The following is a 25,351-nucleotide window of genomic DNA, read 5'->3' as shown; positions in this document are numbered from 1 at the left end:
GAGCGACAGTCTCTCCAGGGATGTACCTGCTGCGGCAGAGACTTATCCACAGCCCCAGTCACTCTGAGGTGCACCTGCTCCAGCATGGCCTTGGTCATGGGCCACAATGCCTTTGGAGATAGACCTGCTCCAGCATGGCCTTACCCACAGCCAAAGTCCCTTCAGGGGTGTACCTGCTCCAACATGGCCTTACCCCTGGCTGCAGTCCCTCCAGGGGAGTACTTGCTCTGTCGTGGGCTTATCCATGCTTTGAGGTGCTCCAGCATGACCCCACGCACAGCCACGGACGCAGCACGGACTTATCCACAGCCACAGACGCTTCAAGAGGTACCTGCCCTGGTGTGGACTTATCCTTGGGCCACAGCCCCTTCAGAGTTATACAGACACAACCACAGCCACAGGCACTTCGAGATTTACCTGGCTCCTGCGCAGGCTTCTCCGCAGCCACGGATGCTTCAGGCTGTCCTGCTGCCGCGTGGGCTCATCCGCAGGCAACGGTCCCTTTGACTCGGGTTCACACTGGAGTTCCAGCCTGCCCAGTGCAGCAGCACAGAACCAGCAGCGGTGCCCTGGCCATCTGCCAGCCCAGGCTCACAGCCATTGCTGTGATCAGAGTGTCCCCAGGCACAGCAGAGTAGGACGATAGGCAGTACGGCAGCACAGCAAGCAGCGAGAGCAGAAAGCAGCCACTAATGAGCACTGGACTAATTTACAGTAAGGCAAGCACGCCCCATGGCAAGCACAGGAGCCTGCCGATTAATAGCTAAACAGCAACAACAGCTATAAATTTGTTCTAGCACATTCCAATCAAGCCCTACACTGGGCATCAAAAAGGGCTGTCATGGTTTAACCCCAGCTGGCAACTGAGCCCCACGCAGCCGCTCACTCACTCCCCCCAGGTGGGAAGGGGAAGAGAATCACAAGAGTAAAACTGAGAAAACACGTGGGTTGAGATAAAGTCAGTTTAACAGGTAAAGCAAAAGCTGTGTGCACAAGCAGAGCAAGCCAAGGAATTCATTCACCACTCCCCAACAGGCAGGCAGGTGTTCAGCCATCTCCAGGAAAGCAGGGCTCCATCACGGGTAATGGTGACTTGGGAAGACAAAACACCATCCCTCTGAATGTCCCCCCTTCCTTATTCTTCCCCCAGCTTTATATGCTGAGCACGACACCATATTGTATGGAATATCCCTTTGGTCAATTCAGGTCAGCTGTCCTGGCTGTGTCCCCTCCCAACTCTTCATGCACCCCCAGCCCACTCACTGGTGGGGTGAGAAGCAGAAAAGGCCTCGAGGCTGTGAAAGCACTACTCAGCAGTAACAAAAACATCCATGAATTATCAGCACTGTTTCCAGCACAGATCCAAAACATAGTCCATAGCAGCTACTGTGAAGAAAATTAACTCTACCCCAGCCAAAACCAGCACACTCCTTAAAGCATAAGACAACTTCCCTTCGTCAGGGTGGCGCGTTGACGCTACGCAGTAAGAAAGGCTGTTGGATGACAGTGGCAACACTAAGCAACGCCCAACAGTGAGCATGTTCTGTGACATTCTTAACAGCAAGCAGAAGTTTTCTAAAACCATTTGGTGAGGAAGTTGGTGGGCAGATGAGACTGGCCTGGTTGCTTAGATGAACCTCAGCTAGACAGAGTTTTGGAGTCAGACAAAACTCATGCAAGAAGTGGGCAATAACATTGGACACAACGACTTCAAAATGATCCTTGAGTCGTCTCCTGGTAACTGCTTGCAAAATACTACACAGATTTTACTGGATAATTGTCTTCAGGTAAGAAAAGTATTTTTGCAGGGCCAACATTAGACCAAAAAGGCTGATATTCTCTTACAGTGACAAACAAATACAGCACGAGTTGTTGATACAAATATCCATGTGCAAAATAGTTTTCAGGCACACGGTCAGCACTTGGTTAACCAGCACAGGTAAACAGAAGACACAGGCACCTGCTTCAGACAAAAAAAAAAAACAACCCAAAACCGAACCACAGTTCTGTTCAAGCTCTGGACTTGAACTTCAGGTTAAAGACCAACCAACCAAACTGCAAGGTCTTCCTTGGTCCTCACAGTATTTGAAACAGAGAGATGAGTCCAGCATCAGTACAGCCGTACCACTAACAACAACATTCTCACGCACGCAGAGGAGCATCACATTCATAAGCTTTTGCATCAGAGGAATTTCAGCCCTTCAGGATTCCCTGTCCCCTTCTCTTTGCTGTCTCCAACTCTCGTACAGGAAAGAGCTCTGGAAAGTTTTGCAGTCATTCAGCAATTCCATTTATTCACCCAATTTCTCTGGCCAAACGGTTGCTACTGTGAGTAAAAGTGGCTGGTGGCCACCTTCTCCTCCTTATGCCAGTGTGGAACGAGAGACAGCTCCTGCTCTTAACCAACCACACAGGCAGAGCAGCGCAGGTGGATTTTTTTGGATACTTCAGCTTACTTGGGATTGCTTTAGATTCACATCCCCTCTTCCCCACCAGCTCTCACCAGCCCTTCTTTCTTAGTCAGCAATACTACCCAATTTCATAATGCTACAGAGATTAATGCATGAACAGTAAACTTAAAAAAACTAATAAAAAAACTTTACACTTTCCTCTGTGTCACAGGTAAAGCGACACATTAATCTGCTGCTGCCCCAACTCTAACTTCTCTCCTGCACTCCTGTTATGAAAAGCAACTTTGGGAACCTCCTTCTACCCTCCTATTTCTGTCTGAATTCAGCTTGGGCTGGGACATTGAGCTTTCACAGGCACAAAAAGAAAAGGGAAAAAAACCCCAACAACTTAAGCACCCCCCTCTCTGCTGCAGTCGGCAGTGTTCAGATGGAAGATGGGGAAAAAATAAATCAGATAAAAGCAAGTAAAGTAAATTTTCAAGAGCAATAGTAATGCCAAAATTTAGCAGCAGCAGTGACAGCTGTGATTGCAGCAAACACTTCAGTTCACAGCATCTAGTGAAGTACACAGGTCCTTTTACAAGCGTGGGAATCAAAGGATGCAGCGAAAATATAAGTAATCATAGAAATAAGCTTCTCTCAGCCTTCCCTGTAAATTAAGAATAGATATAAAAATACATTTGGTATTTGACATAATTGGGAAAGGAGTTTAGAAGCTTGGCTAGAATACTAATGCCTCAAGGGGTACAACTGACCATTCACAGACTCTCTCTAGACTAAGAAACATCAAGGATATGTGAAGTGCCAGGATCAAAGACCGTGCCAAGTTATTGACGACCCCTTGGGAAGCAGATCAAAAACACAGTGAGGAAGACGAGTTGCCGGGCTCTGCCAAGCAACAACAGAGGCAAGACAGAGCTGTTCAGCCTAGAAAAGCTAATACAGATTTGAAAACAGTGTCTTCAGCGCATGGGTACACATATCTGATATTCACACTCGTTCTAGTTTTCCACTTGAAAGGCTGCTTTCCACAGGCAAGAGTGCTTACTTATCAGGCTACTAGTCAGAGCAAGCTGGAGTTACGACTACAGTGAGGGGGAACAGTGAAAAAGAAGTCACTGCACCACCTAAGGGTAAAAAAAAAGTTTCAAAAGAAGTCAGCCATCCTTTAGAACCAATTATTATTGAAGTTGCACATTTTTAGAATTTATGGTAGTTTTTAGACTTTACAGTAGTTTATTCCAGGGCCTTGGGAAAAGTTGTCTTCAATCTTAAGGAAGCATATGAATCGAACAGTTCAACCCTAGTTTAAGGTAAGTATGGGTCATGTTACTTCAGTAATAGCCCTGTTCTGAAGGGACAGCCAATGTCTTAAGGAAATAAACTGAACAAGGGCAGAATAAACCGAGCATTCACCAGCATGGCATTAGTTATCACAAATCTGTCTGAGGCTTTCATTATTACAACAAAGTTCCTAACATTCACAAATTTAAGGTGAGAGAGAAGCAGCTAGAAAACAAACCAGGCTGTCACGTTGCTGGCTGGCAGACAGTATCACTGGCATTCCTTCTTTGGCTTTGAGCTCTTGCATCTCTTTGGCTTGCCTCCCTCTTCCAGGCCAGCATCACCCAAAGCACAACTGCAAAGGCTCTGCTTGATGTTCTTTGCTCAGTGCTGACATGGGACAGGGCAGCTTACACCACCTCTTTCCTCTGAGCACACACTTCCAAAATGCACAGCAAATTCCACTGCCACAGGGAGGCTAGCAAGGTAGAAAGAAATCTATATACAGGGGGTAGTAACTGAGATTTTTAAATAACCCCTTTGTTTTCTCTTAGCTGACTCAACTCCCTTCCAGTTGTTTGGGTTTTTTTTTTAAAAAAAACAAAAAACAAAAAACAAACAAAAAAACCAAAAACACAACAACTTTGCTGTCCTACCAGCAATAGCCCCAGCCTAAATAGTATTTTTTTTTTACTTCAGCAGAAAGAGAGACAAGCTAAGAAAAGTGTTACTCTTGCAGATCAAAAACTTTATTCTTTGCAAAAGGCCAGTCAGAAGATGATACAGCAGTCTCTGTGAAGGTGAAGAATAGCTACTTTTCTCCCATAACCACAGGGTGATTCCACTCATCAGATCTTTGCCACTAACAGCAGTTGGTAGCCCAAGCACAGCAGTGGGGCTGCCACTGCCAACCCCCACCACAGCTCTGCAAGTCAAACATTACTGAAGAATCCAGAGTTACAGAAGTGGCAAAAAGTTGTTGCTGCACACCCCTGCTGCACACTACTCTTGTGTACTCTTGACAGTACCAGTCCACACCACATTTGCCAGTTACTTCCAAGCTTGGCTACAGCAAATTCAGTTAATATCAGGGGTTTTCTCCTGGAATAAGGCACTACAGTGTAGAAGCACTGGAACAGCACTTTAAGATAAATAAGAGGGTGGGGAGGTAAGGGGAAAGCACTAGATGAAACCGTGATTTTCAAAAACTTTCAGGCAAGAGTGCTTACTTATCAGGCTACGACTGGAAAAAAAGAAAGGTCTGTTCTTCACAGTGGGAGCTGGTCCACTGTGTAGAACAAATTCACTAGTTTGTTTGTCACTTCATTGTCAGGCTTTCACTCAAGTCAGTTTTTCCTCAGAGCAGCTGGTTGAAACAAGCCTCAACTCCAGCCCTCAGGATTTCCTCCTGTTTTACACTGATGTCACCAAAAGGGAAACCCCACTTTTTTCCTCTCCACACCCCAGTCCCATTTTTGTCTCCACACAGGTATTATCTAACTTCACACCCTTGCATGAAAAAAAAAAAAAAAAAATCCAAAATTTCCCAGAGCTCTCTTGGGCCTCTGCTTCAGTAACTCTTTATTTCAACACATTTTATGAATCTGAAACAATGCTTTGGAAAGCGAGACTTTACACATAACAAGTAAGGAACACACCAGTTATTTTAGGCAATATTTTTACATATATATAGGTAAAAAAATAAAATTGTCTTGATAAGAAATATTGTGTAACCTGATTAAGAAGAAACAAGTCCCCAGAAGCTGTGCAATACAGCAAAAATGCAGTGGCTGTATAGCTGATGCCAAGATAGCTAACTGCTTATTTGTAGAATTGAAAAAAAAACAAACAAACAAATCAAAAACCAACGAAACCCAGCCGAAGGACAGACCATTCTATCCAAGAAGTGAATCTGATTCTCTGTTGGAGATTGCAGAGTGTTGTTGAAGAGGCTCCACATTGCTACTTGACTTCAGTGGGACTTCCTTTCCCGTTCTCGTGCAGTCACAAAGTTAAGCAAGTCGATGGCCGTAACGATGCCAAACACCATTTGCCGCTTACTGGAGGAACCATCAGTGTGATCTACACCGAAACAAAGAGGGGATTCTGGCTTTAGGAGGCACAAACACACATCATCCCGCTTGGTTTTAATGGTGCCGTTCGCAAAGGCAGGTGCCAAGCCATCCCAGCTCCACGTGTCAGGGCCTGCTGGTGGAGCTGGTTATCACTCATGACCCCCGTACAGCGAGGGGGAACCCAAACGGCATCTCGACCAAGTCATACAGGAAGCGGCAAGGATTTTCATTTCAGAAAGGCTTCCAACTAAAGGGACATAGGAACTGAAACACTATGGAAGGAAGGAACGATAAGTGTCCATCAGATTTATTTTTCTTTCAAACCAAACCCTCTGTTATAAAGCGTATTTTCCTCATACATTAATGGAGTCCGCAGGGACTTGGTAGCTCGCAGATTGAACAGAAGCCTTACACATACTTCTGCTATAAAGCGTATTTTCCTCATACATTAGTTTCTGTGGCTCTGCTTGAAGCAGCTGCAAACTGATATTACCCCATCTGAACCATGGGCCACTAGAGGAGGGCATGCAACACTACTGTTTTCCTACACTACTGCCAAATACAGAATTAGTGTAAAAATCACAATACAATGTTTTCCCACTTATATCAAAAAAACTTATCAACCATCTAATCATTGCTGCTTTGACAGCACAGGTTCAAGTAATTTTTCATTGTAAGCATAAGCCTTTGACCTGGGAACCAAGTGGCCAAGTGACGTCTGGCCCTGGATCTATGGTCTAAGATCCCTGTTCCTAAAGTCTGGCTGCACTGAGATGTCTAGCCTACTTGTATACTCAGTTGTTCAGCCAGTTGGATTGTCCTGGACTTTTAATTTACTCAAGCTTTGTTCCACTGCAAGCTTCCAGTGAGATTCTAGGTTTATATATATGCCTGCTATAAGGAAGATAAAACAGGAAAAAAATATTATTCACATATAACGGTGATACACCCTAGCTTTTAAGGTTTATTTAGTTATTTCCAGTTGATAAAGAAAGCAGTGTAAAGTTTTGAGGATGAAGAAAAGTATAGTTTAGAGGAAAAACATCAAGTGAAGAGAAGTAAGTTAGTTTAAAAAAAATAAACTGGAAAAAAATTATTAAGCTGTCTTGAGATGGTGATGTCAGTGTTGACATCTAGATCTTACTAAGTTTTATGAAGTTGTAATAAAGGATTTGCTTTAGAAAGGTAAAAAACTGAAGTGCAGTTAACCTGGGATGCTCACCGTGATAGAACAGCTGGAAGTTGTACAACAGGAGTAGGAAGAAGCAAAGATCAGCTGTACTGCAGGAGTTTACTCACTGGCTTACTGCTACGAACCAAGCCACTGTACAGTGGACTAGACCCAGGCATTCAGTTCTGAGCAGTAACTTGCTCCAAAAGCAGGTACGTTACAGTACGTGAGGTTATTAATCCATTTAACATTTACTCCACATGAATTAAAGTGCTAATGTCTTACTGTTAGTAGCACATAGTTACACACACAGAAAGAGGATTTGGCCTCTTCAGAACTTGTTTACATGCTCACACTTGTACTTGCTTCTTGTTACCACTCAAAGATTACCTCTTACAAGGCACAGTACATCATACTCACATTGAATTTGTTCATGAACCACTAGAGCAAAATGGTCTATTTCCAGGATATGAGAAAGTTTCCCCAAGTTGTCTTTCAGGTTAATCTGAGGAGAGAGAGTTACAAAACTTAAATAAAACAGTCCTTTCTATGTTTAGTGGTCAATAATGCCCATATACTTCGTGCAGTATTAAAAACAATACATCAGCATTTACATACTGCTCCCGTCTGAAGTGTTGTAAAACACCAACAAATCAAGGCCCACTTAAAAGATCAGTTTTCTTTGTTTCTAATTTCCAAGAAAACAGAACAAAAATGAAGCACTACATGAAATTACTCATTCTGATTCCATAAACATCATGAATATACTGAACATACTGAATATCTGAAAAATGTTAATGATGGAAGAAGGTCAAATGTTCATGTGTCTAACAAAAGACGTTACCATAAAACTCATTATACTTGGTGATTTTGGTCTAGCAAGACTGGGAAAAAGGGAATGAATCAGGCTGCAAATCATTGTGGAAGCGAATACAATCTGCAAAGGCAGCAGGGGAAGAGAAAAGCCCAAACAAGCTAAAAACAAAACCAAGGGTGAAGATTGCTCAGCTAACACTGCATTCAAGTGCAAATTAAGGAACCGAGAATTGAAAATTCATTTTAGTGAAGTTCAAGTTTGCTAAGACTAAACAAGAAAGCACCCTGTGTTGACTCTGCAGAAAGAACATTGATCCTTCTGAAACACTTAGCTAATCACCAGCTGGAACCACTTGAAAGAACGCATAAAACTCTTCCTACCTTAGTATGTTGAAGCATATTAAGCAGCAGCAACAGGTCTATCACCCAGGTGACTCTCCCCACCCTCTGACATACTCTCATTAAAGGGGATTAAAGGAATTTACAGCAAAGAAAAGTCTTGCACTGCAGATTAAAAAGAGCCTTTATCCTGCAACGAGCTCAGCTTCTGACTGAGGAATAAATGCTACAGCACGAACTGCTGGGCTGCACTGGAACACAGAGCTCTCACCTCCACGCTGTGAGCTAGAAGAGATCAAAAGGACTCCCAGCAGCCTGTGTTTAAGGGACCAGCAGGCTATAGCGCGTACTGAAGCATCAGTCCTTAAGGCTGTGGGTCAGGCAAGGGGTGGGGGGAAATCCGGACCTACTGCCACAGATTCGGCTATCATGCACCACCACCGACAAGCAGCTTTGTGCACGTGCACAGCCTGACTTTTGAAACCAAGTTCAAAGCTCACTGAAGGGGTAGAGCCCCTCGCCATCTGACTGTGTATAACCAATAGACCTGTTTCCAGGGACTGGGCAGGCTAAAGATGACCAGGACAAGCAGCCCATAGGCAGCACTGGGACAACTATGAAGACAGAAACACGTTTTGAAATGCTTATTGGAAATTTAACTGAAGTCTCACAGCGTTTTCACCTGTCTCACTATTGCCCATTCAAGCTCCCTAAAAATTTTGCCTGAGAGTTCTCATATTTATGCTTTTTTTTTTTTTTTAAACCTACTAAGTCTTTAAGGCAATAGCCTATGTACATGCTGCTACACTACACATGACTGGGAGTGCTTGTTTGGCTTTAAGGGCAAGTGACATGGCACTTGTCATGGCCCTACAACTAAATTCTCCCCTTCCCCAGAAGCAGGCTCTGGTCCACCAGGGATGCTGGGGACACCAGGCTTTGCATTGTTTAGCAGAGTGCTAAATAGTTTAGGACACTAACCAAAAACAGATGTTAGTGGTTGATGCAAAGATCCTTTGGGGAAGAAGGGGTAAAGAGACTCCAAACCACTGGAACTAACATCTGACTCCACAAGAATGGCCCTCCTCTCCACTAACACACAGCACTTGTTTAGATTAGCAAATCATCCTGTGAATAGTGTTTCAAAGCCTGAGACTTTAAAAAAAGCTATAACCATTACTCTTCCATTCTAAGAGATCACCACAAAATAGTTGTGGTGATCATATGAAAGAACGCTTCCCATGTTGCCGAAAGATAGGTTTGTCTCGGTAGCCACAGGCTAAGCCAATCTCTTATTGATGCATGCTGTGGTACCCATCCTAACTGCAGGATATGCCAAGTCATTTCAGCAACACAGATGATTCATTTTCCCCAATCTCACCAGAAAACAAGCCAAATACACTTGGCTAAAGTGGCAAGAAAAGCAAAATCCACAATACTTCTGAGGTTATGTGCATTTAACCACGTTTCTCCATTAAACCATCAATTCAAATGGAAAAATAACCAATGAATGATGCTTCTAGGTAGCATGTTAGCAATACCACCACTTTCATGTGACTCCCCTTCCAACCTCCACCAAGAAAAAAAGTCAGAACTAAAGAGAAAAGAAACGGTTAAGCCATTCTTTACTGAAGAAGCATGAGAAACTTCAAGATGCCCATGGAAAAAAAGCCACAACCTCAGAAGCGCAGAGAATTGGCTACTACAGCTAACACCAGTGTAGCTACAGAAATGATTGCACACCACCAGCCCCAGAAACTCTGAAGGTGTCCAAGAACACAGCAGTTTTGTTACGCACCACATTTCCACCTGATGCTTGATTATCTGTCTGGGAAGGAAAAAATATATTTACATTTTTCCATATCCTTTCTCAACCTCAGGGACCTGGTAGTTTGTAGATTGAACAGAAGCATTACACATACTTCTGGAATGCACCACCTCATCTGCTGTGAGACAATGTTGAAACTAAAAGCCTGGTGAAAACTTGGTCAAGCATTCCATGTTAAAAACAAAATCTTTGTCCTACAGGAGAAGCAAAAGCAACAGCAACAATACTTATGTATTTTAGGAGAGCACTCATACATCTGGGAAATTGTGGTATCTTGGCACACACCACATTGGATGGACAGGTGAAACTGGCTAACATCAAAATTCACAGATCTTGACAACATCAGCTTTCAGCAGCCATACCCCTGTTTCAGCAAGGCATCTGATACAAAAGGCAAACAGTTGCTTGCTTTTAGCATATACAGAAATTATTTGGAAGAGCTGTTTCAACAACCCCCTGTCTCTTCCCCTGGATAGTTACATTGCTCAGGAGGAAAGGACAAGCATGCTAGAGGAAAGCCTGTTGAAGTAATGGGACAACACAATACAAGAGCCACAACACAAACCTGGGAGCCCTTGAGTGACCTAGGACAGAGTTCAGAGTACATCTGCGCTCAGTAACAGCTGCTCTGTATGGTCCCAGGTAAACCTTACCCAACCCGATGACACTGGAGTGTTAGGACACCCACAGTAGTACTTTAAACCAGAGAACTAGGAGTTGTAGAATATACCTGCTTACCTGCTTAAATTGCTTGTAGATTACTTTGTTGACTTCATCAGAAGGCTGAACTTTGCCAGCAAGCAGTGAAGAAAGCATGTTACCCAGGGTAACCATGCCCAAAATCACCCTGGGGAAGGAGAGAGAGAAGATAGGGCTAAACAACACAGAAGGCTCAGGTGTTCCTGTAGATAAAAGCATCCACTCTCGGCCAGCCTGGAGAAGTCAGTTCAGCTGCTTTACGGTATAAAGCAACAATATTGATGGTACACTTGGATTCTGTGTCTCTGCAGGAGACAGAGTCCAGTTCTCAGAAGTTCTGGACATCACACAGAAGTCAGCAGGCACTGTGAGCACCTGGCCCTTCTGAGCATCAGGCTCTTTGTATTTCTAGTCCTTGCAAATGGGGAGCTTCTTGCAAAGTGAAGGAGCTTTTGAAAAACACCACTTCACTGTTTTACGCCCTCATCTGTCCTTTTGAAAGGTGTGATGACCTGAGACGTTCTCACCTCAGCTTTGCTCAACCCACTTCTCTCTACAAGGATCTGCAACAATCAATCCCTTGAGTTAGCACTGTAACTGGAGAGCAGCTGAGCAACTCTTCATTATTCAGCCTGTCCTACAGGAGATCTATAGGGTAATAAGGCATACCAGCTTGCTGGGGACACCTTGGTTTATAGGGGTCACTACAACATTGAGCTATAATGCAGCATTCTGAAGAAACTGCGTGAAAGCTGTGCTGGAGATCGGTAGGTTTGAGGTTGTTTGTTTTAAATATGAATTTTTTCTCTGTTAAGTTAAACAGCTATTATAAAAAACAACGCGATTATCCTGCAGAGACACATTGGGTAAGTATATCATAATAATCATTAGAAGCTGATTATATGAAGGGCAGGACAGTCCTGGCATGACAACATACTAAGTCCAGCATTGGTGTGTTGAAGATAACATTTCTGAACTGTGTTACTATAACCAAAGACAGATGAGTGAGAGGATATCACACTTCCAGTAAACATTCAAAAGACATCCCTCGGGACCTGGTGAGGGAAGTGATACATATGGATGAATAGTGATATATGTGGACATACCCAGATTCATCAACAACTGGTACCTGGTCGAATCCCTTCTCTCGAAGAATTTCAACAGTCTTTGCACAGGTAACAGTTGGAAGCACAGTTAGGGGAGCAGAGAGGCTTAGCTCCTGAACACTGATGTTCCACCACCTGGGGATGAAATAAAAACCAAATCACTTATGGAGTGAACAGAACCAGTTGCCCATGTACAGTGGCCTTCAATGCTACAGGAGCAACAAAAGGCTGCAAGGAAGAGTCAGGATTCAGCCAGAGTCAGTAAAGCTTCAAGACTTTCAGGTTTTCTCCTCAATACCAGAAAGTCACTGAAGTGTGAGAAGGCTTTCAGACCAAAAATCTTTTCCTCATTTCATCTACTTTCTAGGATTACAGATAGTCACGGAGAGTACTAATCTCCCTAGTTTCACTTTTTATACCTTACACAGAAAACTTTGTGCTCCTACTCAAAGAGCTAGCCATATTTATAGGTAGCAATTTAGGGAAGATCTCGCTTCAACAATGTAGACTTGCAGTGCTTTGCACTCAAGAACTCTGATCTCAGAAGGGTTCTCTGTATATTACTTTTTCATTTCAGATACAAACCTTTTCATTAAAAAAAAAAAAATCATTAAGTACCAAGTTTTCTTCTGCTGCCACACAACTCAAAGAAGGAAATCAACTAATTTAAGCAGATTTGATTAATAGCTGCAATTACACATCAATACAATAGCATGAAAGATTAGCTAAATCAACGGAAGTAGAATAAATTGAAATCAGCTTTAAATTAGCAACCGCCATAAAGTTGATGGAATAGACGCATGAAAATCCAGCTGGATCGGACATGCTTACCAAGGTTTTTTCTCACTGTCTTCTTCTTTCATGAACCCTTTCTGAATCATCCACTTGTCGCTCAAGAACTTGGACCTGGAAAGCATCATGAAGTGAAAAGCTCATTAGTGGGCTGAACATCTGACAGCAAACCTAACAGCACACAGAGGCAACTGTTTACAACTGTTAACCACTAAAGCATAATTGAACATGTACCGCCATTTGCCATCCAAGCTTACCAGCCAGTGGCACGGAGAAGAAACACTCATAGGAAGAAAAAGGAATCCCATAGGAAACAAAGTTTCAACTACATCATTCCCTTGCAATATAATAGACACAGCCTGGAATGGAGAAGTGCCAGCCTGTACTCAAGCAAGGTCTGTCTGCAGTTTCTAGTCGTCTAATATTGCGCTGGATGCAACAGAAGTCGGGAAACACAGCTCAAAACATCATATTTTGGGATACATTTCAATGTGGTAGGAGAGAATCTTCTTCTCAGCACAGCTCAAAGCCCTCACTCTTCCACCTGTAAACTCACCCCCACACTGGCTGCTGCTACAGTACTGCTGTGTTCTCCTGTGGGCACAGGCAGAGAGAGCAGACAGCCTTACAGGGACCCTTCCAGGAATGGGCTAATACTGATGGTCCCCAATAAATAAACCAGCGAAAGCCAAGTGTTTTCCTGTGAAAGATGCTGACCAGTGATGGTTACATACTTAAGTCAGACACAAGGAGAAGCTCAGCTTTCAGAGGGCTAAGCTCCTTTCTACTCCATGTCAGACCCTGTCCAGATACCTCAGAAGCTGTGCCCCAAACGCATTGCTTCCTTGGGTAACTGGGTGACATAAGAAACATGTATTCAACTCGCCGCTGCTGTAAGGAGGTCTGAGGGACTGCCTCACCCTTTTCCCAGAAAGAAAACAAGCAGGTTCTTACATGTAGTTCCTGATAGAGTCAGGGAGGATAACAACACAGCGCTGACCTTCCTTCAGCTCTTTGGCTGCCTTCAGAGCTACAGACATGGCACTGCCTGAGCTGCCACCTGCCAAAATGCAGATCAGAGGCAAAACTGTCAAACTGTAAGTGAAATGAGAAAGAATGAGAGAGGAGGAGAGATAGTAGATGAGTCCAGGCTGTGGAACACAGCTTCTGAAGTGGAAGGAGTTCTCCCTGACCTGCACAGCCTCCCACATACTATTCAGAGAAACCCAAAGGATTCACATCTGCTCTTACCACACAGCAGTCCTTCCTCTCGGATCAGCATGCGTGCTAATGCAAACGACTCCTCATCGTTGCTCTTGTACCACTGGTCCACTGTCTGGGAAGAGGCAGGAAGAAAGAAACAAGGGTGTGTTTAAATAAGGAGGGCTAGGAGAGCTACACAAATAGTGTAAATTCAATCCATGCTCTTTGAGGCAACACTGCCCTACTGAGCCATGTGCCTGGGTTTCCAACCTCCAAATGCCAAGTAGGGATTTTTTTGCCAAGGTAAGATGATCACGTTAGCACAACAGGCTCCTTATTGAAACCTCGCTGTGAGAACAGGCTGTTGTGAGACAGCCACAGAGAGCACCAAACAGCCTCTTCCTCTCTTGGAGGGCTTCCCAGGGACACAGGCTCTGCTCAGGACATAGTCATACCACTTTTGGCCAGAAGTGGTTGGGGTGCTTTCCTGGTTTGGGGTTGTTTTTTTTTTTTTCACTGGTTGGGGATGTTTGTTGTTTGTGGTGTTGTTTGTTTGTTTTTTAATAAAAAAACAACAACAAAAAAGTACTGTGTTCTAGAAAAATGTTATCTGCTCACAGCATTTCCAGCTAGCACTGTAAAACAAATGTGGCCAGTGCAGAAGCCTTCTGAGGACCGCTTTTGCATGACTTACAGATCTATCCAACACTGTGGGGACAAAATCGTATCCAATTCCTTCCACTTCATACATTGTCTTGTCAGTCTTGTTCAGTTCTTCTGGTGTAGCAAGGATGGAGCCTTCAGGATCAACACCTATAATCTGGAGAAGCAGTTTCCGCTTTGACTACCATGACACACTGCTTTTGAGAACACAGCTATTTACTCATGAGCGCTGGCCTCGTTACAGCTGTTGGTGTCACACTGGCTGCACACACAGCCAAGCTAACAGCAACCGAGTCTCCTATTCATTTCTTCTTGGCATCATTCACCTCCCCTGTGAGCAACATGCTTTGCTGCTTCTGGCCCCTTGGCAACCCGTCCTGTCGGCACTAAGTGAGGCACACCACTTGTTCTACGTGGGTTTTGCTTGGTTTAAACAGAAGATAGGGTTTCCTCAAGACAAGACTGTCCACTGTCCTCATTCACATGTCAGGCACCATTACAGCCAATATATTTTGTGCCAAGTGTAAGCAGATAAGTTTTATTTTGTTTACCACTCCCTGCCCATGTAGGAAAATATTCACAGTTGAAACATGATAGCAACTTCTGTGAGGAAATCTATCACAGCACACAGGTAGACAACCAGGTTGGTGTGTGCTGACAAAATTTCACTGAGTAAAACCTCAGCAACTCCAGACAAGTTAAGTGAAGCCACGGTCAGAGAGAAAACACAAGGCTGCAGTACAGACCAGAGAAGGAATTTTCTCAGACACCCCATGAAGGGATCTGAGGGCCAGTTTTCATCTGCTGAGCCAAACGTGAACTCTGGTCACCAGTGGGACTAGAGCATGATGATTTCAGACAATCTGAAAACCTTTCTTTGCTGCTCAGAATGACCTTCTAACTGAGAACATCCAAAAGCTTCCTGTAGAGACCCAGGGCAGGCTTGCAAGGAATGGGACATGCCAAGTGGAGCAGTTTGAGGTTCACCCCTCTAGAGAGAAACGCTTTATGTTTGCCACTTACTTTGCAACCTGGACACTTCTCCTTTAGCTTTCTGGAGATGCCAGTGATAGTACCTCCTGTGCCAGCCGTAGCCACCAGCATGTCTATTTTTCCTGTTTAAAGGTGAGGGATAGATAGAAGGCAGTTGTGAAATCTCCCCCAAAATGATGTATTAAAAACCTACTTAAACCTAAGTATAGACTTTAAAGAAAATGGGCAAGATAAGGCTCTTTGCTTCCCAAGAGCTGTGTTATGAGACCTACCTTGAGACCACCTTGCTCAATCCCCATTTACTTCAACAACGGTTTTGAAATGTCCATCCAGTGGCCTGGCAAGGCACCAATTTGTGGTACTTTGGACAGAGCTGGAGGTGGCCCATACAGCTGACACCTGTAGTTTTCCTGTTACTGTATTCACTGATGTAGATAATTAACTTAGAATGAGCAGTCCATTATATTAGTTAATTTACTGAATGAGTGCCAAGAGCACAGGATAGGTGTTCATTGAGAAAACTATTAAGACAACTAATCTCTCATTTTCATGTGAAAAATACAGTTTTGGTCATGAGCACTCAGAGCTAGTGCAGGTATGATAGCTCATTCTTCTGTCACCCCCTACAGTTTCCATGGTGCATCCACACAACATCTTCATTAATAAAAATACATTTTAAAATGTCATCAATTCACACGCAAAAACAAATGCTTACCAGTCAAAAGTATAACACCCCACCAAGCACAGATATAAGCTCAGTAATAACTAAGCAGTGCCTGGCCTATGAGGAAAAGTAGATACAAGCAAGAAGCATAAAGCTAGAACTCATCTAGAGTCTCAGTTTGTGGGATGCCCGTTTGTTAAAGTATACTCATTTTAATTCAAAACTTAAAGAAAAGTTTGCCACAAAGACAGGCCAAATCCTCTGAACAGCTAGTTACTTTTAAGACAGAGGAGGAAAACTCTTCTCATGGCCCTCACCTTAATGAGAAGGAATTTAACAGCTGATTTTCTTATTAAAGCATCCCATCAGAAACTACACTGTTTTATAAGGCGGGTCAGTAGCCTCCGTCATGACTTCCTTCCACCATCTATGGCAAATACCTACATGGTAGGCTGCAGCATCACACTGAATGCTTCAAATAGCTCTCAAACCAATTCCTCAGCTGCGTGATTTAGCCCAGCTAAAGCTCTCTGCTGCCACAGCTCAATCACTGCTGGTACTCCATCCGAGCTGCCTAGAGCTAAATGGAAGTGATCCCTGCAGAGTAAAAAGGTCTTACCGGTGACAACTGCAACACAGGGCAGTTTGTACTCCTGAGGACTCCTAAATGAAGAAGCTTCCAGTGTATTGCAGTATTTGGTCCGAGAACGTAAAAACACCTATTTGTGTATTTGTGATCAGAGAAAAATGACCCTATTATTTCATGCCAGTCTACACCTATGGCTTTTTTTTTTTTTTAAGATAACTTAAGCATCACTGCTTTCTCCACCTGATCATAAGCAGAGGAGTCTGAAAACCAAAACATCCTTCTTTAATGGAAAAAAAAGAAAAAAAAATCATTACGATGACTACTGAAATAAGGTAATTCTCTAATGGCACACAGCATATGTATGGGATTTGCTGTGTCAAAATCTGTGCATTTCTCATCCACCTCAGGTTTTATTCTCCAAGTACCTAACAGTAAGAGAATACTAGGGAACTCATTAAAGAGGGGATTAGCAGTGGAGCAAACATACCATCACATTGCTGCAGGATCTCTTCCGCTGTGGTGTCATAGTGCGTCAGGGGGTTGCTGGCATTACGGTACTATATGGAAAGGCAGAACAGCCATTAAGTAGAGCAGAAAGACAAAATTCACATTGTGAGGCATTTCAAGAACATGACAAACATTCTCGAAGCCCCACGACAGCTACATATACTCTTTTCAGACTCTTCCCATATACTCTTTCCTTATCTATTATCTGTACCTAGGCAGAAAGCCCAAGGGTCAATACAAACAAACATAATATAAGAGTAGCTTTAAGGTGCCAGCACCCCCCGATGCCAAGATCAGTCCTGTCTGTGGGGCAGTTTCTTTTAGGAACACGACCCTTGTGCCCGTTCTTACACACAGGACTGCCGACCCAGTGGGAAAAGCCACCCGTACGCGTTGCAGTTTGCGCAAATATAGGCTCGTTGCTGCCCTCTAGTGACCATGGAAACCTGCTACCCTACAGCGTGGCGCTTGCTCAGGTGCTACCTGGGACATATTTTCCTCCAGAGACACACATACAGGATGTTGAAGAGTCAGCCAAGGACACCAAGGAACAAGACTGCAACACCTCCTCCCATGCTATGCCTGCACCTCTGACACCTTGGCTCTTACCTGGTCTAGTATGTGCGCATTGGGGATTTCGTTTTTCAGTCTCCATGCTACTCCCACGTGAGATTCAGGAGAATCAAATCTGGCAGTAGTTGGGGTTCTCACAATCTCAGCACCCAGAGCTCTCAGGACATCCACCTGTAGAAAACAAAGTTGGCCACAAAACCTCAAAATACTCTTCCAGCACAGACACTTCATTGGGATGCAGGGGAAAGAAAACATCTCCTCTTTTACCTGGGCTGCCATTAGGTAGCAGTTCTTCTAAACCCCAGCCTTACATCACTGCGCGATGGGTCCAAATCCTTAATGTCATTTGGTCTTAACCAAGCTTTACTTGGGAGCTAGATGTCAAATTCCTGTTTCTATTCTAGGCCTTGAGGCCTGTAGGGACTATTACTACACATTGAGAAGCCTCACTCAGGCAAAACACCATCTCCTCTCATGCCAGTCACATATGTTCTGCACTCCAACAGTGCTACAGCCCAGTATTTCATGTTTAAGAGCAAATTAAGTATATTTACCTCCTCCTTTGTAAATCTTTGGACTCCTTTGGCAGCAAAGGAGATCCTCCAGGGCCCTATGCACCATTCGCTGATACAAGGGCAAGAAAGTTTATGGCACTGAGCTAAGGCAAAGCTTGTCTTCAGAGGGGAGGGAAGCATTTGGTGCTGCACTGCACATGGCAATGGCCATGTGGTACCTATCCCTCCAGAGCAGGTAAGAGCAAGCAATGGGTATAGGCCTTCAGGGGACGTTGTTCTCATTCGTGCCACTGCCTTTCACTCGTAACACTGGAAGTGTTTGAACTGAGATAAGCAGTCTTGCTGACAGCGATTTGCCACCTCAACTGTGAAACGTGGGGGATCTCTTCTCTTCTTTGCCGCAGATGCAGCACCCCAGGGCAGGGCTTGCTCTAGAGCTAAATGTTTTGTGCTTTCTACAGTGAAGGTAAGTGGTTGTTACCCAGGTGGCTTTTCCTTCCCCTTTGTTGTTGTGGTGACAACTCAGATGCTTGCCAGCATGCCCCAGTGTAACTTGAGGAGCTAAACAAGCTCCCTTACAGCCTTGCTCAGCCCACTGCAGAGCAGACGAATACTTAAAGCTTCAGCAATGCCTTCTCTTATCCTCCTTTGCTCAGTGAGGGACAGCTAACCCAGGGACAGGTAGTCACTTCAATATGCTAGGTAAATCTTAAGTTCTCTTGACATTCGTACTTAAAACAGTCATGATCGTTTTCCCAGTGACAATGCTGTGGCATCTTAAAGACGTTTTCTGTCCACGGCTAGTCACCCTGGATTTCTCTGGGCACTAGCAGCATCCCCTCAGCAGAGTGCTGCCTGGCCAGTGACTGGGAGACCAAGAGCCTACATCTTCGTTGCTAAAGCCACAGCACTCATCTCCAGCAGGAATTCTGCAAGTGCAAACATGCTTAATTTTAAATTCTTGAAAATAAAAGTAGATCTGACCTTCTCCATGCTCATCTTCTCTGGCATCACAATGATACAGCGGTAACCCTTCACTGCTGCAGCCAAGGCCAGCCCAATTCCTGGAAGCAAGCAAAGACACGTAGAGCATACGCTGGGGAACAACAAAGAACAAAACCCACAACACTAGCTTTGGCATGCCCTGGCTTTAATCAGATTTTCACCAGAGGCTTGAGTACAGTGTTTTTAGAGGGGTGGCAAAGGGAACGTTTATGGTTGCTGGGGAGAACTGGATTTACAGATGCTGCTAGCTCTTTGAGGATCACAGCCAACACAAAGTTTAGCCAAGGGTAGGGAAACTTGACATGTGCAAACTGCTAGCTTTACCACACGCACATCACCTTTCTCCTGTCTCACCCACTTCATTTTTACAGGAGTAATTTGGGAAAGGAATGAACTTTAGCTTAAAGAAGGCTACAGCAATCATTTTGATCCTGTCAGAAGAGCATTAGAGCCTCTATTGACTGGCTTCTGCGTTAAATCCCCAGTTTGCAACGTGCCAAAACTAAGTTCTTTCTAAAAAGACATGATTTAGATGCTCTGTGTGAGGTTCTAATGCACTATGTCAACTTGCTAGCACAGTGAAGTACCTTGACTGTTAGAGACAGACACTTCCATTTCTACTTTAAAAATCTGCACCTCCAGCCTGATTTCTGCCTTCCAGCTTGTCATTGTGTGCCTACCTGAAAAGCTAAGTTCAGAAGTGCCCCCTCCATAGCAGAGGAGCTTACACCTGTTACCAAATCACCTCTCCGCTGGATAAGCTAAACAGATCAAGTTAGTTGATATGTGTCTGAGGTCAGACTGCACGGCACCTCCCCTGCTGTTTTGGGTACCAGGCACAGTACCAACACAATGCCATGACAATGTCTCACAGGCAGTTTACCCTACACAGAGACTTGGTTGTTTAAAGCTGGCTCTGTTTCTACATGACGCTGGACTGTATAAGGGTGGGGAAAAAAAAAAAAAATTTTAACTGTTCATGCAAGAGAAGCGTAACTCACACCTCAGGTAACCAAGTAGTCTTTAAATATGTGGGAGCGGGGAAAAAAACAAAACTTCTCACAGTATATTAAACATGGATGCCCAAATAAAATAAATTAAAAAATAAAAAAATAAAAAGAGACAGCAAAAGCCTCATGAACACCATAGACTGAGGAGAAGCCATCCAGCACTCTCCCTTATGGTCTGTGCGGAAGAAAGCATTCTGAGACCTGAACTCTAACACTTTGTACTTTCTGCTGCTGACCTGGAAATGCAGGACTTTGGCTGTGGGAGAAGCAAGAGGGGACAAAAATATAACACATTAACTCTCACATTTAACATACTCAGTAGCTCCGAGCAGTAGCTCACAGCAAAAGCCAATTCTTTCAGGTAACTGTCTGCCCTGGTCTGTGCTTTTACATGAAAAGAGACAGCTTTCTGAAGTAATTGTCCTGTATCTCCTTCAGTTCTGCTTTCTTCCTATCTTTTGGACTCTGTGGCAAGGAGAAACATTTATCAGGTACTGACACAGAAAGCAGGATGTCACAGTATGACCTCAGACACTGGAGGAATGCAATATATGGATATTTTCCACTACATGCCACTGCTCAGGCAAGAAGTACAGCTACAGCCACAAGGGCTTCAGTTGCACAGCTCCACCCACAGAGCACCTGCTGAGCAAACAGCAACAGATAAGTCTTCCCAGTTCTCTGCTGAAAGCAGGGGAACCGGTCACAGATCAGCTTATCATCCCAGTCCCTCCATTAACAAAGGCTGGACTGGATCAAAAGAACAACAGAAAGATCTGCCTGACCGGTGTCTATCAGAAGGCAACAGATGGATGCCTAGGAAAGAGTTTAAGAAGAAGGCAAGATGCCTCTCCAGAACACATCAAGCAGGGAAGTAGTTTGTAGTTCAGCTCAGGAACCTCCTCAGAGGAGACGGTATATTTTCTATTTAACTAACTCAAGGTAGAACATGGCAGGCATGTTTACTCCCCACCAGTAGAGTAGCTTAACAGAAGTACAACAGCTATGATGCAGAAGCCCAGAGGTAAATCCAGTCCACCCAGATCATCAGATGCTCTGTAGGGATGCAGCTTATCTCCCATCTCAGCTGCACCATGTGGGAAAGGCTGTTTCTAAAACAGGCCCACCTCACCTGACAAAGAATAGGAACAAGGACCATGCAACTTCCTAAACAGAAGGGGAAGATCCAGATTCACACCAGCCTTTTGGTGCTTGATTTCCAATCATTTCAGTCATACTTTAATTCCTGACTAAGACATAAAGGCCCTAGTAAATCTGACCCAACACTTTTTTTCTTTTGAAGCAAAGAGCCCCAGCAAAAAGACCTCCTTCCCAGCTGTTCTGGTCAGCATAGGACAGCATAGAATTGTCCCTTGTGCAAGATGGAAGAAGCACTGCTCCCGACACTATGAAGGCAGGAAAAGACCCCCTTTCTTCCTTGCACAGTAGGCCTCCATGCTCCAATCTCAAGTCTGCCTCTTCCAGGAAAACCACCACAGCATTTTCCCCCCACACAGTTTGCTAGGGTCTCTCCACTCCCTACCTGTGTTTCCAGAGGTTGGCTCTATGATCGTGTCCCCAGGCTTCAAGATTCCAGCCTTCTCAGCATCCTCTACCATCCTCAGGCTGATGCGGTCCTTCACACTGCCCCCAGCATTGAAGAACTCACATTTTGCCACTGGAAACAAAGAAACCAAGCAGAGTTCGTAAGCAGCAGTCATCTGCTGAACAGGCTGCTGATCCCTAACATATCTGCAAGAGCAACTCTGTTAACATGTCTGCCCAATTCACCTCCCTACTTTACAACACCAGGGACAGGGATTCAGTTCACAGCTTTTCCACTATTATGGGTCACAACAACACAGCAAGTTTGGTACTTGATGCTGGCCACAGAAGCCAGGAACCCATACTCTGTCAGTCTCCTCAAAGTATGACCCTTCCTTTCATCTTTCCTCTTTATTACAGCCCAGTCATTAGTATAAAAACCCCCAGGGCTCTTCCAGTGCAACAGCACTGGGGAAGAAAACTCTACCAACATGCCTTGCCTTTTTGCTGCTACATTCTCCAGCCAAAGGACAAACTGGAAGTTTCTCCCCTTGTTCAGACTACACTTTCACTTTAGTACTTCCAGCGTTAATCCCCTCAACGGTGTTAAACACCACCTTTCAGGACACTGATCAGAGCCTCCAGGTATCTCCAGCATGGGTGGGTTAAAAATAAACAAGTACAAAAAAATCCCATTCACTGACAGCTTGATCCCTTTCATCATTTTCAGTGATCTTTGGTGGTAATTGCAGATCTGCATTTTACACATTCTGATGAATACTCCAAATACCAGAAGCAGTCAAAAACGTCATACGACTTCTTTAAAACTAAAAAATTGTTTTCTATGAAAAAAGTTTTACTTTTTCTACAAAAATGGAAAAGCTGCAGGAAATGTCCTCATGAAGTACAAATTGAAAGACGATTTAGATGACCAAATCCTAAAAACCTGAAAATCTGCCAAAGAAAACCAGGAAATTTTCTAACCATTTTCTGCAGGGTACCTGCACTGCTGCTATGCCCAGGTTACATGACACTACTAACCAGGACTACCCAAGTTTCTGAAACAGTGTTTCTTATTTTGATTTTCTGCCTGCAACAGTACTCACAGAGTTCACACTTGAGCCCATACTGCTTCCCAATCTTGTTGATTCGCACCATGGGTGTATCGCCAATTTTATTCAGGATGCTTGGCATGATTTTCAGAGGCTCTGGCCTGGTACATCTAAAAAAAAAAAAAATTCAGCGTATTCACAGAAGGGGCGACAGGCAGGTCACACAAAAGCAACACAGCATTTCCAATGCTTTTTATTTCAACCAGCTTTCTCCCTCCCCTTTATCAGGCTAGTTATTTTAGTTTGGTTTAAAAGAATGTCCATTGGATACAAATTCACAAAACATCAAGTCCTTGATCCAAAACAAGAATTAATCAGACATCAAGCCAAGTGCTGAGGCAAGAATGAAATGCTCTGCACTTCCTCCTGGCATGAAGTAGCTTAGCATTGCTCAGAGTCAGCTATTTTACAAGCAAAAGGCATTAACAGTTAAATCTTTCATCTGGCCAGGAAACTGCTTGCCAGGTTACTTAAAATAAGTTAGTTCCAGTCCATGTGCTTTCACATCTTTGGTGCGAGGCCCCTCGTATGCTTATACATGGAAACTAAGAAGCACCAGCATATCTACATGCTAAACAGCATCAATTTAAATCAGTCATCTTTTGCTAAATCCACATGGCTCTGAGGGGACGTGGATTAGCACTGTACTGAAAATCAGCAAACAAAAGTAATACTTACAGAGTGGTATGATGATGTGGGGAGGCAGAGGGGGGCTTCCCAAGCTTCCATGTGCATTTGCTAGGTGTATCAGGGCGGATCCACTCCCTTTCCTTGTCATTAGTCTTGCAGTTCTCAGTGTCCACCCCACCAGGTAGATAACATTTGCGAGGTTCATGAGGGCATGAGTTCGTATCTGGCTTCTCCTGGGAAGGAAGCATAAGTATTCCATCCTTGGGGGAAGAAAAAGAAAAAAAAAAAAAAAAAAAAGGGGGGGGGGGGAAACAAAAGAAAGTGATTCGTATGCCCTGCTGTAACAGGGTCAGAGCATCTTTTGAGACTATCAAAGTTATTCAAGTTCTGCACCATGGGAAATCACCCATTCACATCATTGCCCCCCTACAATAGGTAAAAATCACGTTACTAATAACCCTTATTCTTGTCACTGTCCCTTCACCAGCATATCTATTTCCAGTTTACAGTTTCAGTATGCAGTTCTTCAGAAGGAAGCCTGAACAGAAACTATCCTGGTGTTAAATTTCAAGAGACCAGTACATTGCCTATAAGCCAAAAGGGGCAATGGCAACAAGTACCTTTTAATATCCAAGCACAGGTTCTGCCATTATACCCAAGACCCAGGTATTAGGGGAGAGAGCGTACCACGTCTCAGACAAATCTCATCCTCAAGTGTCCCAGTCTTGTTTTTCCCTTACATGGAAAAAGGCACAACAAATGGGTATTTTAATGGTCAGTTGATGTTTCCATAGTACTGTGAAGATGGGAAAGCATTTCAGAATAATTCTGATTTGCCAAATTCTTATCACCAAATGAGAATCTTGCACTGCAACACCAAGTGCAAAAGCTCAATAGAGTGCCGTACATTAAGAAAACTTAAACACACTGAAGCATGTGCTTACTGTAACCAGTCTCCATAAATATCAAGAGAACAGGACTAGCCTTACTGGAGACATCCCTCCCACACCAAAAAAACAGTTCTCTGAAATAAAACCTCCCCATTCCAAGAGAGGAACAGAGCAAAACTCTGGCTGACTAATTAGAAAATGGTGCCAAAAGACTCTGCATTGCTACGTGTGGTCATGAAGAAAAACTCTTCCAGAAAGGCCACTTGTTTCAACAGCACCTACCTCTGCAGCATTCCAGAAAAAAAAAAAAAAAAACCACAACTAGAAAATCCTCTGAAAACAGATAGGGCTTTCCCAAATTCTGGTGACAGAAAGACAGGCAAACAGGATTCCCCAAAGAGCAATGAGTACCTTAGACACAGAAACAGGCCTTTCTGATTCCAGATTCTCCATGTTCTTTGGTGAAGGTGATGGCACAGTAGCCTGGACTTTCTTCAGGAGATCGAGTACTGTGGGTCACAAGACTGGAATCCTCTTCAAAGCTGCAGATCATGCAAGATATAAAAAAAAAAAGCCACCTATCAGGAAACAGCCTTTCATAGGGGCACGACATGTTCCACTTTCACAGGAAGAAAAAAAGAAGCTGCAAAACAAAGTGAAGATAACTTGTATAAACAGGATTAAAAAAAAAAAAAAATCATGCAGCAGAGGTATTGCGCAAGACCAGTGGAAGGTCTCCTGACCCTGATCTTCCCACATTACGTGATATTCCCTCCATAGCTCAGACACAGTAAAGTAAGCAGAAAATATCTCTGTTGGATTGTCTGCAATTCCATAAGCTTGAAAGCCACACAAAATAATGGAAAATACTCCAGTTCACAGGATATATACTTCTAGAGACACCAAGGGTGAAAGGGCTTCACGGTGCCAT

At 43.8% G+C, this 25,351-nt stretch overlaps 1 protein-coding gene across 3 annotated transcripts; it reads right to left on the bottom strand.

The window, feature by feature from the left end:
• Positions 1-5,364: 5,364 nt before the first annotated feature.
• Positions 5,365-24,920, bottom strand: LOC104351141 (cystathionine beta-synthase). 3 transcript variants are annotated; one of them, XM_086476896.1, is made up of 17 exons: positions 24,832-24,920; positions 23,579-23,790; positions 22,895-23,001; positions 21,787-21,921; positions 19,213-19,292; positions 17,750-17,884; positions 17,121-17,190; positions 15,411-15,502; positions 14,419-14,544; positions 13,773-13,857; positions 13,476-13,581; positions 12,561-12,635; positions 11,730-11,864; positions 10,663-10,771; positions 9,895-9,924; positions 7,362-7,446; positions 5,365-5,777 (listed from the first exon to the last, which is right to left on the bottom strand). In XM_086476896.1, exons 1-17 carry the CDS (start codon positions 24,871-24,873, stop codon positions 5,668-5,670), a joined length of 1,734 nt encoding a protein of 577 aa, XP_086333022.1. In that variant the 5' UTR covers positions 24,874-24,920; the 3' UTR covers positions 5,365-5,667. The 3 variants fall into 3 exon arrangements, with proteins under 3 accessions (XP_086333022.1, XP_086332880.1, XP_086332950.1); XM_086476754.1 differs by lacking the exon at positions 9,895-9,924 and having other exon boundaries at positions 13,773-13,853; positions 14,415-14,544; positions 23,579-23,763; positions 24,832-24,873; XM_086476824.1 differs by lacking the exons at positions 9,895-9,924; positions 23,579-23,790; positions 24,832-24,920 and having other exon boundaries at positions 22,895-23,004.
• Between the last annotated feature and the right edge of the window lie 431 nt (positions 24,921-25,351).

Source organism: Leptosomus discolor, chromosome 1, assembly GCF_034619465.1.
Source record: "Leptosomus discolor isolate bLepDis1 chromosome 1, bLepDis1.hap2, whole genome shotgun sequence".
NCBI lineage: Eukaryota > Metazoa > Chordata > Aves > Leptosomiformes > Leptosomidae > Leptosomus > Leptosomus discolor.
This window is presented reverse-complemented; position numbering and strand designations above follow the sequence as displayed.

Coding starts and splice junctions, on each gene's coding strand:
- LOC104351141 (XM_086476896.1), bottom strand. CDS start 24,873: ATGGAGAATCTGGAATCAGAAAGGCCTGTTTCTGTGTCTAAG. Junction 19,293..21,786: donor GCCAACCTCTGGAAACACAG/GTAGGGAGTGGA, acceptor GCTTGCTTCCAG/GAATTGGGCTGGCCTTGGCT. Junction 5,778..7,361: donor GGTTCATGAACAAATTCAAT/GTGAGTATGATG, acceptor GTTTCGGTGTAG/ATCACACTGATGGTTCCTCC.